The sequence below is a fragment of the Triturus cristatus genome, chromosome 12 (genome assembly GCF_964204655.1).
Source record: "Triturus cristatus chromosome 12, aTriCri1.1, whole genome shotgun sequence".
In the NCBI taxonomy this organism is placed as follows: Eukaryota; Metazoa; Chordata; class Amphibia; order Caudata; family Salamandridae; genus Triturus; species Triturus cristatus.
In genome coordinates, this window is record NC_140595.1 from 45,827,993 (window position 1) to 45,846,644 (window position 18,652).

General features: G+C 44.9%; 1 protein-coding gene across 1 annotated transcript in view; it reads left to right on the top strand.

Moving 5' to 3' along the window:
* The first annotated feature begins 448 nt into the window (after positions 1–448).
* LOC146772385 (procathepsin L-like) overlaps positions 449–18,652 on the top strand; it is a 41,317-nt gene continuing 23,113 nt past the window's right edge. Inside the window, exons 1-2 of the mRNA XM_085639478.1 lie at positions 449–585; positions 11,214–11,352. Of these exons, the coding sequence (XP_085495604.1) occupies positions 11,218–11,352 (135 nt within the window). The 5' untranslated portion in view covers positions 449–585; positions 11,214–11,217. The remainder of the gene's footprint in view (positions 586–11,213; positions 11,353–18,652) is intronic.

Here is an 18,652-nt window from a genome sequence, read left to right on the forward strand (position 1 = left end):
TAGTTAGAGACACTTGGTGAGAAACCTGTAGCTGAATTGTTTGCTAATTATTTCTTATTTAGTGTCTGATCATTTCATTCTTAAATGATTGGGAAAAAAACATAAGTTGCATTTTTTAATAGCGTGACTTGCCATAACTTCTAGTTCAGCCCAAGATATTCTCTTGCAATTGCTTCAACTGGGCAGATTTGCAAAACTTACTCCAGTACTGGACAACCAGAGCAAAGTGGTAGTAATGGTAAGTAGCAGTAAAAAGTTAAGAGTTTCAAACTATTTTTTTCATAATATTTTCCATACTAAGTGTTTTTTTAACTAAAAGTTCAAGCTAATGCTTTTCAAATCGTGTTTAATTTTTTTTACCTAATACTGTAGGAGGTATTTGAGGAGTGCATTACTGTTGTGTTTTTTTAAGGGGGCGTGGAAGTAAGGGAAGTGGTAAATGTGGTCAGATGTGTTAATGCGGAAGCAGCGCTAGTGCTCTGCTCTCTGCCTGGGGACCCCTGCACTAACTGCACTCGCAGGAGCACTCGGTAGCAGCGGTTTGTAACACGGGGAGACAGCGGTGAAGAGCACCTTTATTCCGGGGTGAGTGTGGGCGTGTGTACGGTACCCTTCTCACCGCTCAGGTGTGAGTCTGGGTTATGCTGCACACAGCATACAGTACAGGGGTCCGCCTGTGCTTGTGCACTGTATACAGCACACCATTTGGGGGAGTCTGATCATGTACCCTTCAAAACATCCTCTTCAGGGGGTTGCATGGACTCGCGCTCTACACTGTTTCAGGGGTAGTGCGTGCATGTGCATTGTGCATAGCGTACTAAAAAGGGGTGAGTCTGGGTAGGTGTACTGTACACAGCATACTCCTCAGACCTTTTCAATCAGCTTCCCTATTGGTCTCTAGTTTGCGGTCAAGTCCATGTGTTCTTAAATATTGACTTAATGTATGAAATGGTTAGTACTTTGGGAAGTCTTTCAACTGAGAGGGGTGAAATAATTGATTTTCTTGGTTAGTGATGCTGGCGGGATATTTTCAAATACATTTGGTGTGGGGCTTGGTTCAATTGGTGATCCAATGATTGCCATGGACTTGACTACTTCAGAGGATGTGGAACATGCAGAATGTTGTTGAGTAGTTTTGCAACATTTGTGATAAAGGTGACTGATTGTTCGATGTTATGCTAGTGAGTCGTGGCGCTGCTGACAGTAGTTCTCGCAGTTTGAGCTGGTGTCCTGGTTACGGAATTTGGAGAAGTTTTCGAAGAGGACTTTGGCCTGGTGTAATGTCTGAATTGTACTGTGAGTAGTGGGACCTCTTGGACTTTTTTTTTATGGCTGCTTGATATACTCTGTTCGGCCTCTGTTACGGATTGTTCATGGTTATGGTGTGGTCTTTTCTCCATGCTCTTTCAAGGGTTCTGGTTATGTTTTATTGTAGTTTTACATCTGAGTGGAGCTGGTGCCCCTTCTGAACGTGTTGACAGTTTCACAAAGTTTTGTGAGGAACCACTTTGTCAAAAACATCAGTCGCTGGTGAAGTTGGACAGTCATCAGAGAGAGAGAGGGTTCAACAGCCCAATGCATCCTGGTACACATTTTTCACAGTCTGATCAATCTATTTGTGAAGGAGGCTGCTGGTGGTGGTGGTGGTGGTGGTGGTGGTGAGGCATGAAGAAGGATGGCTAAAGTTAATATATGAGTAACCGCTAGGGGTTGGTTTTTAGTCACTAAGATCAGCCCATTTGGGACTATAGTAGCATTGTAGTTTTGAGCAGTAAAGTGAGTGGGCCGTTTGACTAGTTGAAGGAACTCAAGAGCTTTGTTGTTAGAGTTGAGCGATGCCATATCGTGCAGGTCCGGCTTGTGAAACCAGGTACTTCGGTTATTCCTCTACCACTTCTCTTGATCGAGCGATTAATGACTAGGTTTAATCAGTCTTCAGCAACAACCACCTGTAGAATTGGTGAGAATTCTTCTCCCAGGTCTATTTAAGTTTCCAATTAGGTGGTAGATCATGTTTGTGGATTCTGTTCTTACTTCATGATTGTTAATTGATCTGGACGAAAAATGGCAAACTTTATAAATGCCCCTAGAACTGCCTATTTCCTGGTGGCTTCCTAAATTCCTTTAGTTGGGGAGGCTGCCCATGTTTAAGAGTGCACCGTGAAGTGTTCCAGTTTCTGAAGTTGTTGTTGTGTCTGGTTTATTTTGTGTTTGCATCAAAGAGAACACCAGACCCACTAAGGCCAATAGCGTTTGTGTCTGGAGAAGGCTTAATATAGGGGTTGACAGTTCTGGCTGGAATGAAAATGTCACCCTGGGTATATTTGTTGTTTGTGTAGTGCCCTTCTGCTATTGGTGTTGCCTTGTTGGTCTGTGAGCTGCCTTGAGGGTACACTCCTGCTTGGCTCTTGGTCTTCCTGGAAACCATGGGTGGTTTATTACCTTACAGGCCTGTGCCATCTTCGGTACTTCGAAGTTCCATGCTAGGCGCTCGAAAGAAGCCCTCCTCCTTCTAGCACGGCCACCCTACATGGCATGCACTTAGATTATGTTCCTCTTTGATGATGGGTCCCTGCTTCTGCTTCAGTCTTCTTAGGGGGTGGGGTATTAGTATCTCTGCACACCCCCAGTCTTCAAAACTCACACTGCTGTAGTTAGAGCATTTCACGCTTTGACTCACAAACCACAGGTTTCTCAGAAGTGTTTTGAGCACAGAGCAGCCCTGGTAAAGGATGTTGGTAAATAACCACATGATGTTGTGAGGAAACTTTTGAAAGGTGTTAAACCAAATAAGGAAAATTAAGAACCAAGCTGTCGCTTGAGCTGGCTGAGCGAGCACGCTTTGAGAGCCTTGAGTGCGGCCTTGATGCCCTGCGAGGTGTATGACCTAGATTGTGGGGCGAGTACATCGACAAGTGGATTGGCCATAGTCTGAGTGATCTTCTGGTCTGCCAAAGATAGCAGTCAAAGGTAGTGCCGGCCAGGACAGAGCTTTAGAGAAGTTGACCATACGTAACCTTTCCAATGGAGCCCAATAAATGAAAGGGAAGGAGAAAACCAAGTTTATAGAACATGGAGGGCAGGACATAGAAATGACATTAGGTTGTTTCTAAGCCCAGGTACTTATGTTTTTTCCCGTACTATTCTAAATAAAATTGAATTGAAAAAAACCCTAGAGAGGATGGCTGTAAGTCGGTGTGTAGAATAAAGATGAGATGAGGTGGCCAAGAGCTTGCTGATGAAGAAGTCAAGAGGACAGCATGTGCAAGTCCTTTGTGTTTTTCTGGGGGAACGAAAATCAGACACTTGTATTTGTGACTGTGGAGGACTTACAGCAAATGTGGGGTTTCAGCGGATCCGCATACCTGACTCCCGCAGACAGGAGAAGGTGAATTGTCGTGGAAATCAGGGTAATGTGTTTGGAGGATGCACACAACTTCCACTACATTTCCCCTCTTTCGACCAGCTGTGCATTATTAGCCACAGTTACAAGTTCAGCCATGTCTCCATGGAGGACTTAAGCCTTGGGTACAATAAGGCGTACAATCGACCCGGATGAGAAGATGGTGTTGAAGGTTTCAAGGCGCTCAATAACACGTTTGCTGGAGTCGAAGAAGTGTTGATAGATTTAGGATTCAGGTGACTAGTTTGTACAATACCTCTAGGGAAGATGTATTTAAAGTTTTGGGATTTTATTGTATTTAATTTACTACTCCAGGGCCAGCGCTGAAAGTAAATGGATTGCCTCTCTTGGTAAGTGGTAGGACTTCACCGCCAATTCCAGGAAGGGAGGGTGACAGCTTCAATATTCCATTAGAGAACCCGATATGTTTGTGTACTGAATGGACCAGCATTCAATGTCGCAGTTAACGCAATCATCCAATGTCCATTCTGTGATAACAAAGGTGACTGAAGACAATATGGCGTCCCATCACTTGATGAGAGGGATGCAAACTGCAATTTAGAGTTTTGCAAGCTACAGAGGAAGCAGAACACAGCTAGTTCTTTTCCACAGGCATACAATGCGGTGAGTTGCACACAGACCAGAATTGCGTTTTTCCTTGCGTTTGCATTCCTCCTTGCGTTCGCGTTCCTCCTTGTGTTCGTGTTTCATGCAGTGCTAACGGAGGTTTACAGGTTCCTGCTCAGAAAGTGCAGAAGATTCACACAAGCAGGCCCAAATGCACTTGACCCTTGATACAGAGTGAAGCCTTGGCATCGACACCTTTTCAGAGACCCAAGAGGGGTGACTTAACAAAGGACCTGTCTTGTCATTCATCTTAATGCGCACAGCTGTTTGGTACGGTCCATGTAAGCCCTCTTCCAGTATTTTGGAGGCCAAACCGACAAACAAGTGTCTAAAATTAGGAGCCACGAAGCAATAAGACGGTTGGCAAACAACAATATATTTACGATGCGTAAACTGTGACGCTCCTGTAGAAGCTCCAATTATTGGAGCAGTTTTAAAAGCAATGGATTCCACTTGCTTCCCACTTCTATTTTTTTGTAATTAAATCATTTACTTTCACAATTATAAGAGTGGAAATATTTAGATCCAAGAGAGAGATTATTTGCAAATTTGTAGGTTATGAATTTTATGACTACCTCTGAACAATTGTAATACAGGTGTGTGGGAGGGATCAGCGGAAGGCAGGGACAGTCTTCACAAGATGGTGGCATTGCTGAACCTTCTGCCGCCGACAAGCAAACGAGGAGGAGAATCCGGGAAATTTTCCATCATTCGAGCCAATAGGAATACCAAACTACTTCATGCTCAAGGTTTCTGGGTGATTAAACGTCCGCATCCCGCCAATCTTGGAATACGGACTTCTTTGCTTTCCAGTAAGTCAGATTCCGCCTGTTTGACCTGGAGGTGCAACATTTGCCTCTTCACTGCTCGTGAGGTACATTGCATTTTAGATCTTGATAAGACCTCTCTCGGTGTTGCCGGTGAACACCACCTCATACAGTATTCCTGTTTTTTTAAAGGCTGCCTTAAAATTAATAAAAAAATACTCTTTTCAGAGATAGTCGAGAATTTGTCCACAAATTTCCAGGATGGGCGTTGTAATTACTGAAAATTCATTATGGTAAAAAGATATAGAGAACAAAATTGACGCTGTGAGGAATGGATTAAAAAAAGAAGCAGAAATTGTGGAAAGCTAAAGTTTGTGGAATCCCGTAACAATGCAAAGAGTGCATACAAATTAAAAGAGGTGAATAAGGAGAGAAAAGGGGTTTATAGACCCCTTGACCTGACAGACTATCTTCCTGCTGTTGGGAGACATGTTACCAGAAGATTCTGTCTTGGTGACCGTTCCGAACCCTCCTTTACTGGATAGACTTTTTGGATACATTTGTTAATGGTCACCTTGGAATTTAATGCTCCCATTAGCAGACAGGCATTGGCAATGCCAATTGTTCTGTCTTCAAAGAAATATTGCATGGTAATGTGAAGTATTACAAGGAAATAGCAGGGGAATTGAATGCATTTGTGTGGAAGCAAGTAACTGTAGAATAATATTGGTGTAGGTTAAAAGATCAGGTGACACTCACACTGTTAAGCCAGAACTAAACGTCCATGTAGGTTAATGACTGTCATCCTCCCATCTGTGCTGCAGCCAGAGAAAAACATCATACATTATCTTGTTATCCAAGACACTTTACTAGCATCCAAGTGTCAGGCCACTGCCCCTGAAAGCTCAAGCCGCTGGATAAATAAACCAATTGATCCCAGCTGGTGGAGGGCAAGCACCTTTTGTGTGGAAGCAGACGGCTTCTGCCCAATCAAAACATGTACTGCCAACATGTGGGAGGAGCCAAAGCCACTCTCCAGTGATGCTCAAATAATTGTCTGGTGACAGATGCAGTGCCAAGCCAGACCATAAAAACAACTTCTAAGGGTTTATCTTTTGCTCCTCCACACCCCTTTCATTTGAATCACTAACAGGACGGCTTCTGCAAACTATAACTACAAAGCATATGCCACCAGCAAGCCAGCTGTTGTCAACTGCAACACTGAAGAGTGGAACCTCACAAACAGGATCATTTCTACAAAGCAGGATCATTGCAGGGAAGGATGCCATCAAAGTCAACGTCTGTTCACAAACACACGGGAAGGCAATATACCACCCACAATGCCTCTTCTGTAAACTGGGCCTACGAAAGAACAGGATACCACCAACAAAACAGCTGTAAACTAGGAATACTAAAGAGCAATACCTCACAAACAAAGCAGCTTCTTTAATCTAGGAGCACTAAAGGGCAGTATACCAGTGGCGGCTGGGGGGAGAATTGAGAATGAAATAAAAAAATACACACTTACCTGTCTGCTGCCCGCCGTCGCTGCCTCCTCTCAGTCCTCTTCCCCGCTTCCAGGGCAGGGAGCAGGATGCACCCGGCTCCCAGCCTCCCGATAGCCAATCACAATGCTGCAATGTAGCGTTGTGATTGGTCTGAGCGCCATGGATCGGCGCTCAGACAGAGAATGGGAGGCTGGGCATGTTCTCCATGCAGGCTGTAATGCAGCCTGCATGGAGAACATGCAAAGTGCGCATGAATGTTTGGCCGTCCCCAGAGGGCCGGCCAAACATTCATGTGCACTTTGGGGAGTGCAAACCACTCCTCCCCTCCACTGAACTGTCAGCAGAGCAGCCCTGCCCTGTCCCACCCACAAAGCTGCTGCAACAAGGTAAAAATATAATGATAATATCATTTTATTTTTCCTTTAGTGTCACTGCTTAAAAGCAGTGGGGCGATGCTCCTCCACCTTAGCGGAGTAGCCGCCACTGCAAGATACCACCAACAAGGCAGCTTCTGTAACCTAGGAACACAAAAACCTAGGAACCCCCAAAATGCAGGATACCACCAACCAACAAGGCAGATTCTGTAACCTAGGAACACAAAAACCTAGGAACCCCCAAAATGCAGGATACCACCAACCAACAAGGCAGCTTCTGTAACTTAGGAACCCCAAAAACCTGGGAACATCAAAAACCTAGGAGAACCACCAACAAGGCACCTTCTGTAATATGACAACATCAAAAACCTAGGACTCCCAAAACCTCAGGATACCACCAACAAGGCAGCTTGTGTAATATAATTGCACCAACAACGTATGTTACAACGAGCAAGGCAGCTCCTGTGATATAGCAACCCCACGAAGGCAGAATACCACCAACAAGGGACCTTCTGTAACCTACGAACACCAAAAGCACAGGGACCACCAACAAGGCAGCTACAGTAATCCCGTTATGTTATGTTATAGTGACTTTTAAAGTGCAAATAAACACTGGGTAGTGTCAAGGCACTAGCTCTGAGTGAATCAGCATTGAACCGTCCTTAGATGGAGAAAGGACCACGCTTTTAATTCCTTCCTGAATGAAGGCTAGTATGAAAAGGGAGTTGGTTCCATTATTTTGCAGTCGAGGTCACAACATGTCTTCCTCCCCAGTTGGTCCATTTGAACCCGGGAACCACAAGTCCCAAAGTGTCAGTGGACCGAAGGTTTCTCCCTGAATTTTACGATTTGAAAGATTGTTTCAAATAGTCTGGGCCTATGCCATGAAGAGCTTTGTAGGCAGGACACAGGGCTTTGAATCTAATACGCTGCCTGACAGGGAGCCAGTGAAGCTTACTGATGGATTACGAAACAGATTTGTGTTTGGGAATGCCTGCCAACAATCTGGCGGGAGCGTTCTGCAAGACTTGTAGCCGGGTAAGATGTAGGTATTGCATGGTAAAGTACAGACCATTGCACTAGTTTATCTTAGATAGAAGCAGCGCAGTTACCACCATTGTTTGAGCATTTAAGGTATTAAAAATAAACAATCTTTATAAATCTTTTTATCTTAAGATGGTGTCCAGTAGAAGCCAGGCACATCCTTTAAAATGCACAAAACATGCCCTACAAGGAAAACAAAGGGGGTGGTTCAAGGCTGCTTTCCAGAGAGTTGCACCACAAACGTAGGATACCAGAAGCAAGGGAGCCTCTGTGATCTGTCAACACGAAAAAAGGCAGGATACCACCAACAAGGCAGCTTCTGTAACCTACGAACAACAAAAAGCCAGCATACCACCAACATGGCAGCTTCTGTAACTTAGGAACACCTGAAACCAGCATACCACCATCATGGCAGCTTCTGTAATTTAAGAACACCTGAAACCAGCATACCACCAACATGGCAGCTTCTGTAACTTAAGAACACCTGAAACCAGCATACCACCAACATGGCAGCTTCTGTAACTTAGGAACAGCAAAAACACAGGATGCGACTAATAAGGCATCTTCTGTAATCTAGCAACAGCAAGAAGCTGGAAATCCCAAAAGTGCAGATTACCACCAATAAGGCAACTTCTGTAAACTAGAAACACCAAAAACACAGGATGCCAGCAACAAGGCAGCTTCTGCAACCTAGGAACCCCAAAGCAGCAGCATGCCTCCACCAAGACAGCTGCAAACAAACAATACTAAAGAGCATGATACCAGCTACTGAAGACCAGGCTGCCACCAACAGGGCAACTCCTGTATTGGATGAACACTAAAGAGCAGCATAATACCAATAAACCAGCTGCTGTAAACTGTAAATAAAGCAATAGCCTATTACCACCCTCAAGGCATCCTCTGTAAATCTAGGAATACTAAAAAGAACAGATTGCCACTAACAAGGCATCATTGTTAAACTATGAATACTAAAGAGCAGGGCATCACCAGCAAGCAACCTCTGTAAACTGGGATGTCTAAAGAAGAGGCTACCACCAACAAAACATCAACTGTAAACTAGTACTACTGAAGAGCAGAAAACCACCCATAGGGCAGCTTCTACAATCTAGGTGCACTAAAGAACGGGATATAACCAACAAAGACAGCTACTGCAATTTAGGACCACTGAAGAGCAGGATACTACCAACAAGCCAGCTACAGTAAACCGTAAATAAAAAAAATAACAGCAAACCACCAACAATGCATCCTCTGTAAACAAGGAATACTTAAAATAGAGCAGACTGCCACCAACAAGGCATTTTCTGTAAACTGGGAATATTGAAGAGAAGGATACCACCCATAAGACAGCTTTTGTAAACAAAGATACAAAAGAGTCGAGTGCCATCAGCGAGTTTGGTTTTCCAACTAGGGATACTGAAGAGCGGAACTTCTCAAACAAGCTAATTCCTGTAAATGAAGAAAACTGCCTAGCAGGATCCACTAAAAGGCAGCTTCTGTAAACTCTTCATTTAGGTTAATTTCCAAGTGCAGCATACACTCCAGAGGAGTCTTGGGGCTAAAGAATGAGCAGTTGTGAGCGCGGAAAGGGCGTAACACAAAGCCAATTTGTTGGGTAAACAAACATGTTTTTTTTTAGAGATTTGCAGAATGTTTGCAGTGCTGGTTCATTGCGCATTTTGAGCCGAAGGGTGTTCTGGGATTCTGCTGCTTGTACGTTTAAGGGTCTCATTCCCCATTTGGAATACTGTTATATGAACATAACTTTGTTTTCTGACGTGCGATTCCTAGGCACATATTACTTTTAATTTGTTTACTAGAAAGTTTGGGCTGAGAGTCCGGTTTGTACACTGGAAGCCGGTGTCCCTGGCAGTTTATATGAGAGTGGATCAGTTTGTTTTATATTAAATATATCTCTGACTAAAGTGTTCTGCACTTTTCGAAAAAGTTGGATATTTTCTTGGGCCGGCCAAGGTAAGCAGAATTGTCATTCTCTACTCTGGACTGAACAAAGACATTGTCCGCAGTCATTCTATGTAAAAAGGAGAGAAATGGAAATGTTCTGCACAGAGTGAGAAGTTGACTGAGGCAAAGGTTTGTCACTTCATAAATTTGTTTGTCCGGTTTTAATAAGTCCAGGAGCAAGACAAGATCCCTGACTACTGAGACAGGCTTAGGGCATTCGCCCATTGAGGAAGGCCAGTGACTCAATTTACTTCGAACTGACAGAATTTCAAATTAAGATGGAATTTGCATGCGATCATTTAGGGCCATTCATGAGTTCACGGCCTCCATATTGGACTATTCCCTTGGTCGGTGACCCGGTTCCGCAGGGGTTTATTAGGATCTGGTGTTTGCATCCCATGCGTACATATACGTTATCACATAGAATTTTTTTTTAGGAATTCTAAGAACAGACTGTCATCAACAAGACAACTTCTGTAAAATGTGAACACTAAAAACAACAGGCTGCCACCCAAATACCTGTCCTGTAACATAGGAGTAATAAAGAGGAGGTCCCCACCAATCAAACAACGTCTATAAACTAGAAATAGTGAAAAGACTAGCTCTCTCTTCCAAATCAGATTCTGACAACTAAGGCTTCGTTCTGATCTCAGGTGTCCCTCCACTGGTCGGGATGTCGTAGGCCCACCCTATCTCGAAGTGACAGACTTTTTTTATCCTTGAAGTGTCTTCCGCCTACATGGCGGGAGCACCTTTGGTGAAAAAGAGGCAGTCACAGCTTGTTTGTTATACTATACGGCATGCTGGACCTGCCGGCACTTTTCTCCTTAAGATCTATCTATAGCAGGATCTGTGTCCAGAATTTTTTTTAAACGAGTGTGCCTGATGCCCTGAGAGTTTTCTCACAAATTGTAGGGGACAAGTATGCACTTTTCCTCTCTGGGAACGCCATGGTGCACATGGCGGACCCTGTCAGGAAACAAAAAGTTGGAGGTCTCATGGGAGGGGCCGCCTTATGCTTCAAATGCCATGTCCACTGCAAACAGCTCTGTTGCAAAAGTTTTTCTTTAAGCATGGCCCGTGGCAACTGTGCTGTAACCTCCACACTAATGAGATGGTGCACACAACAGATGGGCGGCCGCCACCTCTCGCTGGTGGGTCTACTGCACCATGTCTTAGATTGACTTGGACCAGACAGAACCGACCTGATACCCGTTTGGTGAAGTAGTAGCGTGTACATGGAAGAATAACCATAATAAAAATATTGTCTGACATAAATATTGTGCCCTAAATATTGTCTACAAAAATATTCCTTCATTGGCTGAAGATGTTCTATTATTAACAGCAATGGGGAGAAATTTTCATAAACAATTTTTAGTACACAATATTTTTGTCAGATAATATTTGCACCACTATATTCTGGTACCATACCTGTGGTAGCATTTTTAACCTGACCAAATTAAATTCAGCCGAGTGCTTAGTTGCTCTATTTTTCTTCTTCAAGACTAACCGAGAATATTCACTTTAGGTTGATGGCCATGGCGAACGTCAGGGACCTGGCAGTCCTCGCGGCGGTCCTGTTGGCGTCTTCCTCTGGCGCGTTGGACCCGTTGCTGGATGAAGATTGGAGAAACTGGAAGAGCGTGCACGGAAAGCAGTATCCTGGAGTAAGTATTGTATGAAAGCAGGGAAGGTGCCGTGGGCATTCCCAGAGTGTCAATGACAGGGTGGCACTGGGTAGAGAACAATGGGCGAAGAGGATAAGGTTTATTCTCATAACAATGTGGAGTGGAACAGACTTCTGGGTAGAGAATGTTTCGAGGGGGGGTAGGCTTGTGCCTTGGTGTGAGAACACTGTCCGTGCACACCTCAAAGCAGAATCCTGCAAAGTATGTGCAAGAGACGCCACCAGTGCAGAGCGTTCAGTCACCATGATGTGCAGTTGGCATCTATTATACATTCCGGCGTCTAAAGGAGACATTTCCTATCACTGAATTATTTAATGAGCCTTATGTATAATGCAGCGTTCGCTGTGTACATGGCCATGTGGCTCTTTTGGGATTGCGTGTTGTGATTTTCCACATCCTCTGTGAAAGTGTTGTGTACAAACAAGTGCTTCCCTGGCCTTGTTCTGCAGACTGCTGTCTGCTGGGTGGATGCCCACAAATGCTGAGGCTCCAATGAGGTATTGGACTCTTGATCTTTGACTATTCTGTGCAAGTGTGATCAGCAGTATTTTTTTCGGTTATGGTGTGTGTCAATGTTTCACTTTCCTAGTGATGGTTCAGTGTCTTGCTTTCTCGCTATGTTCGAACGTATCTCTCCTCACCCCCGTCATTGTATTCCTGTCCTAGTGTACGAGTCTTACCCTGTGTGTCTCTTCCTCTCCCATTGTCACTCTCCCCACGCTTAGGCTCCACTCTGAGCATCTCCCTTCCTTAGATTGTATTCTATGTGCACTTGTATAGTGCTTTCACATCTCTTACGCCCAAGGCACTTTTTAGTAGGTATAATCCACATTTGTAAAGCGCGAACAATCACCCGTAAGGGTCTCTAGGCGCTGGGTGCCGACAGGAAGATTAAGCAAACTATTGCCTAGAGTCACATGGTGCTGGGCTAATCTGCCTCCGGGGATCGAACCGTGATCCCCAGATTCTGGAGTCAGTCGCCCTGGCCGCGGTGCCACACCTCTTCCCTAAGGAAAAAGAAATGTATTGGGACACTTGTCCCCCAAATATTCTAAAACAATTGCAATATACTATCAACTTTTAAATAAAAAGACAAAGAAACACCCACAGACCATAATCGATAAGTATCTACTCGGCTTGGTATGCGTAGTTGCTAGTAGTGTTTTTGTAGAATGATCTATGATGGAAGATTTGGTCTGATGCGTGAGGCTTGGAGGTGTACTCCTAACTGGTTGCTGTGAGCTAGAAGATGTGCGTAAGCATGGAGTGTGGCGATAGAGATGTGAGTGATGGAGTCAGAGTTGCTTACGCCCACCATGATTACCCTTTAAGACTTACTCCTTAAGGCAACTGTACGATGATATGAGAACGGAGCCAGGTCTACCCAGAAGCGGAGAAGGTGCAACCCAAGGTTTGCTAAAGACACCACCGAAATGAATCTAGAGTAATGAGACCACCCAGAGCTCCGTGTACCCCACTCAGAAGAGGAGGAGGGGCAAACACGATGAGCCACAAACTCCACAGTAGTGAGTCTGTGGGGTCCACCCAGATGTGGAGATGTTGCCGCCAATGAGCCAGAGACGCCACAGTAGTAGCTGTTTGGGGTCTACCTAGAAGCAGAGATGTTTCAGACGATGAGCACAGATACCACATATTGGTTCTTCGGGGTCTATCCATCCAGAAACAGGGATAGAGCACCCCAAAAAATAGCTAAAGACAGAATGATAGTCGGTCTATGATTAACGAGCCTAGTCCAAGGCCGTGAGGCAGGACCCACACGAGTGTGTGTGAATAGGGGATGGAAGAGACGAGGTGAGAATGGTAGTTATATGGAAGGAGGAAGTCGCTTTCTTAAGGTGGAGAGGCAGGATGGTGTAGGTTTATGAATTTAAGATGGAAGAGATAGTGGGAAGAATAACTGGGGTTGTATGTCAAGGCCCAGGCCCTAATCGGCTCAAATAGGGCAGATGTGAGAGAAATCCACCCTTGCCCTTCTCCTGGACGCCTTGAATGGACGCCTTATTAGAAGAGGGTGGGAGGGGTCATGGGTCAGAACTTGAAGGCTATGCAGGTGGTGAGGAGGCCTACGACTAGAGGATGACACACTCCACAAACATTCTCCCTTTTGCCTCCTAAACAAAAAAAATCCAACACAATACCCCAAACCACAATCCTGCACAGGGTAACAACCTCAGTCATGTGAGCAATCTTCTCACAAATCAGTGGTTACTGGGATGGCCACAGCTATGGCTGTCACTCGGCAGATGTCTGAGGGGGTGCCCCACTCTCCTTGTCCCACTCAAAGATGGAGCGACAAGAGGACGGGTGAGGTGGGAGGAGAAGAAAGCAAGGCCAGGTCACATGACTGGTGGGGAGGCCCATGATTGGACAGTGATGCACTCACAAACGTTATCTCACCTGTGTCCATAAGCAAACAAACCCACAAGCCTTCACTTTATTACTGGTTCACTACTGCCTTATCAGTCATGCAACTATTGCAGTGCTGTCTTGTTTCTGCCGCCCAAGCAGACATCCTGTAATGCACATGTATCCAGCATTGCTCAAAGAGGGCCTCTTACATGCATAGGGTTCAGGATATCTGCAGATGGTGTAATGCACATGTATCCAGCATTGCTCAAAGAGGGCCTCTTACATGCATAGGGTTCAGGATATCTGAAGATGGTGTAATGTACATGTATCCAGCATTGCTCAAAGAGGGCCTCTTACATGCATAGGGTTCAGGATATCTGCAGATGGTGTAATGCACATGTATCCAGCATTGCTCAAAGAGGGCCTCTTACATGCATAGGGTTCAGGATATCTGCAGATGGTGTAATGTACATGTATCCAGCATTGCTCAAAGAGGGCCTCTTACATGCATAGGGTTCAGGATATCTGCAGATGGTGTAATGCACATGCATCCAGCATTGCTCAAAGAGGGCCTCTTACATGCATAGGGTTCAGGATATCTGAAGATGGTGTAATGCACATGTATCCAGCATTGCTCAAAGAGAGCCTCTTACGTGCATAGGGTTCAGGATATCTGCAGATGGTGTAATGCACATGTATCTAGCATTGCTCAAAGAGGGCCTCTTACATGCATAGGGTTCAGGATATCTGCAGATGGTGTAATGCACATGTATCCAGCATTGCTCAAAGAGGGTCTCTTACATGCATAGGGTTCAGGATATCTGCAGATGGTGTAATGCACATGTATCCAACATTGCTCAAAGAGGGCCTCTTACATGCATAGGGTTCAGGATAGATATCTGCAGATGGTGTAATGCACATGTATCCAGCATTGCTCAAAGAGGGCCTCTTACATGCATAGGGTTCAGGATATCTGCAGATGGTGTAATGCACATGTATCCAGCATTGCTCAAAGAGGGCCTCTTACATGCATAGGGTTCAGGATAGATGTCTGCAGATGGTGTAATGCACATGTATCCAGCATTGCTCAAAGAGGGCCTCTTACATGCATAGGGTTCAGGATCTCTGCAGATGGTGTAATGCACATGTATCCAGCATTGCTCAAAGAGGGCCTCTTACATGCATAGGGTTCAGGATATCTGCAGATGGTGTAATGCACATGTATCCAGCATTGCTCAAAGAGGGCCTCTTACATGCATAGGGTTCAGGATATCTGAAGATGGTGTAATGTACATGTATCCAGCATTGCTCAAAGAGGGCCTCTTACATGCATAGGGTTCATGATATCTGAAGATGGTGTAATGTACATGTATCCAGCATTGCTCAAAGAGGGCCTCTTACATGCATAGGGTTCAGGATAGATATCTACAGATGGTGTAATGCACATGTATCCAGCATTGCTCAAAGAGGGCCTCTTACATGCATAGGGTCAGGATATCTGCAGATGGTGTAATGCACATGTATCCAACATTGCTCAAAGAGGGCCTCTTACATGCATAGGGTTCAGGATATCTGAAGATGGTGTAATGTACATGTATCCAGCATTGCTCAAAGAGGGCCTCTTACATGCATAGGGTTCAGGATATCTGAAGATGGTGTAATGTACATGTATCCAGCATTGCTCAAAGAGGGCCTCTTACATGCATAGGGTTCAGGATATCTGAAGATGGTGTAATGTACATGTATCCAGCATTGCTCAAAGAGGGCCTCTTACATGCATAGGGTTCAGGATATCTGAAGATGGTGTAATGTACATGTATCCAGCATTGCTCAAAGAGGGCCTCTTACATGCATAGGGTTCAGGATATCTGAAGATGGTGTAATGTACATGTATCCAGCATTGCTCAAAGAGGGCCTCTTACATGCATAGGGTTCAGGATATCTGCAGATGGTGTAATGCACATGCATCCAGCATTGCTCAAAGAGGGCCTCTTACATGCATAGGGTTCAGGATAGATATCAGCAGATGGTGTAATGCACATGTATCCAGCATTGCTCAAAGAGGGCCTCTTACATGCATAGGGTTCAGGATAGATATCTGCAGATGGTGTAATGCACATGTATCCAGCATTGCTCAAAGAGGGCCTCTTACATGCATAGGGTTCAGGGTAGATATCTGCAGATGGTGTAATGCACATGTATCCAGCATTGCTCAAAGAGGGCCTCTTACATGCATAGGGTTCAGGATCTCTGCAGATGGTGTAATGCCCATGTTTCCAGCATTGCTCAAAGAGGGCCTCTTACATGCATAGGGTTCAGGATATCTGCAGATGGTGTAATGCACATGTATCCAGCATTGCTCAAAGAGGGCCTCTTACATGCATAGGGTTCAGGGTAGATATCTGCAGATGGTGTAATGCACATGTATCCAGCATTGCCCTAAGAGGGCCTCTTACATGCATAGGGTTCAGGATATCTGCAGATGGTGTAATGCACATGCATCCAGCATTGCTCAAAGAGGGCCTCTTACATGCATAGGGTTCAGGATATCTGAAGATGGTGTAATGTACATGTATCCAGCATTGCTCAAAGAGGGCCTCTTACATGCATAGGGTTCAGGATATCTGAAGATGGTGTAATGTACATGTATCCAGCATTGCTCAAAGAGGGCCTCTTACATGCATAGGGTTCAGGATATCTGAAGATGGTGTAATGTACATGTATCCAGCATTGCTCAAAGAGGGCCTCTTACATGCATAGGGTTCAGGATAGATATCTGCAGATGGTGTAATGCACATGTATCCAGCATTGCTCAAAGAGGGCCTCTTACATGCATAGGGTTCAGGGTAGATATCTGCAGATGGTGTAATGCACATGTATCCAGCATTGCTCAAAGAGGGCCTCTTACATGCATAGGGTTCAGGATCTCTGCAGATGGTGTAATGCCCATGTATCCAGCATTGCTCAAAGAGGGCCTCTTACATGCATAGGGTTCAGGATATCTGCAGATGGTGTAATGCACATGTATCCAGCATTGCTCAAAGAGGGCCTCTTACATGCATAGGGTTCAGGATAGATATCTGCAGATGGTGTAATGCACATGTATCCAGCATTGCTCAAAGAGGGCCTCTTACATGCATAGGGTTCAGGATAGATATCAGCAGATGCTGTAATGCACATGTATCCAGCATTGCTCAAAGAGGGCCTCTTACATGCATAGGGTTCAGGATAGATATCAGCAGATGCTGTAATGCACATGTATCCAGCATTGCTCAAAGAGGGCCTCTTACATGCATAGGGTTCAGGGTAGATATCTGCCGATGGTGTAATGCACATGTATCCAGCATTGCTCAAAGAGGGCCTCTTACATGCATAGGGTTCAGGATCTCTGCAGATGGTGTAATGCACATGTATCCAGCATTGCTCAAAGAGGGCCTCTTACATGCATAGGGTTCAGGATATCTGCAGATGGTGTAATGCACATGCATCCAGCATTGCTCAAAGAGGGCCTCTTACATGCATAGGGTTCAGGATAGATATCTGCAGATGGTGTAATGCACATGTATCCAGCATTGCTCAAAGAGGGCCTCTTACATGCATAGGGTTCAGGATATCTGAAGATGGTGTAATGTACATGTATCCAGCATTGCTCAAAGAGGGCCTCTTACATGCATAGGGTTCAGGATATCTGAAGATGGTGTAATGTACATGTATCCAGCATTGCTCAAAGAGGGCCTCTTACATGCATAGGGTTCAGGATAGATATCGGCAGATGGTGTAATGCACATGTATCCACCATTGCTCAAAGAGGGCCTCTTACATGCATAGGGTTCAGGATATCTGAAGATGGTGTAATGTACATGTATCCAGCATTGCTCAAAGAGGGCCTCTTACATGCATAGGGTTCAGGATATCTGAAGATGGTGTAATGTACATGTATCCAGCATTGCTCAAAGAGGGCCTCTTACATGCATAGGGTTCAGGATAGATATCTGCAGATGGTGTAATGCACATGTATCCAGCATTGCTCAAAGAGGGCCTCTTACATGGATAGGGTTCAGGATCTCTGCAGATGGTGTAATGCACATGCATCCAGCATTGCTCAAAGAGGGCCTCTTACATGCATAGGGTTCAGGATCTCTGCAGATGGTGTAATGCCCATGTATCCAGCATTGATCAAAGAGGGCCTCTTACGTGCATAGGGTTCAGGATAGATATCTACAGATGGTGTAATGCACATGTATCCAGCATTGATCAAAGAGGGCCTCTTACATGCATAGGGTTCAGGATAGATATCTGCAGATGGTGTAATGCACATGTATCCAGCATTGCTCAAAGAGGGCCTCTTACATGCATAGGGTCAGGATATCTGCAGATGGTGTAATGCACATGTATCCAACATTGCTCAAAGAGGGCCTCTTACATGCATAGGGTTCAGGATATCTGAAGATGGTGTAATGTACATGTATCCAGCATTGCTCAAAGAGGGCCTCTTACATGCATAGGGTTCAGGATATCTGAAGATGGTGTAATGTACATGTATCCAGCATTGCTCAAAGAGGGCCTCTTACATGCATAGGGTTCAGGATATCTGAAGATGGTGTAATGTACATGTATCCAGCATTGCTCAAAGAGGGCCTCTTACATGCATAGGGTTCAGGATATCTGAAGATGGTGTAATGTACATGTATCCAGCATTGCTCAAAGAGGGCCTCTTACATGCATAGGGTTCAGGATATCTGAAGATGGTGTAATGTACATGTATCCAGCATTGCTCAAAGAGGGCCTCTTACATGCATAGGGTTCAGGATATCTGCAGATGGTGTAATGCACATGCATCCAGCATTGCTCAAAGAGGGCCTCTTACATGCATAGGGTTCAGGATAGATATCAGCAGATGGTGTAATGC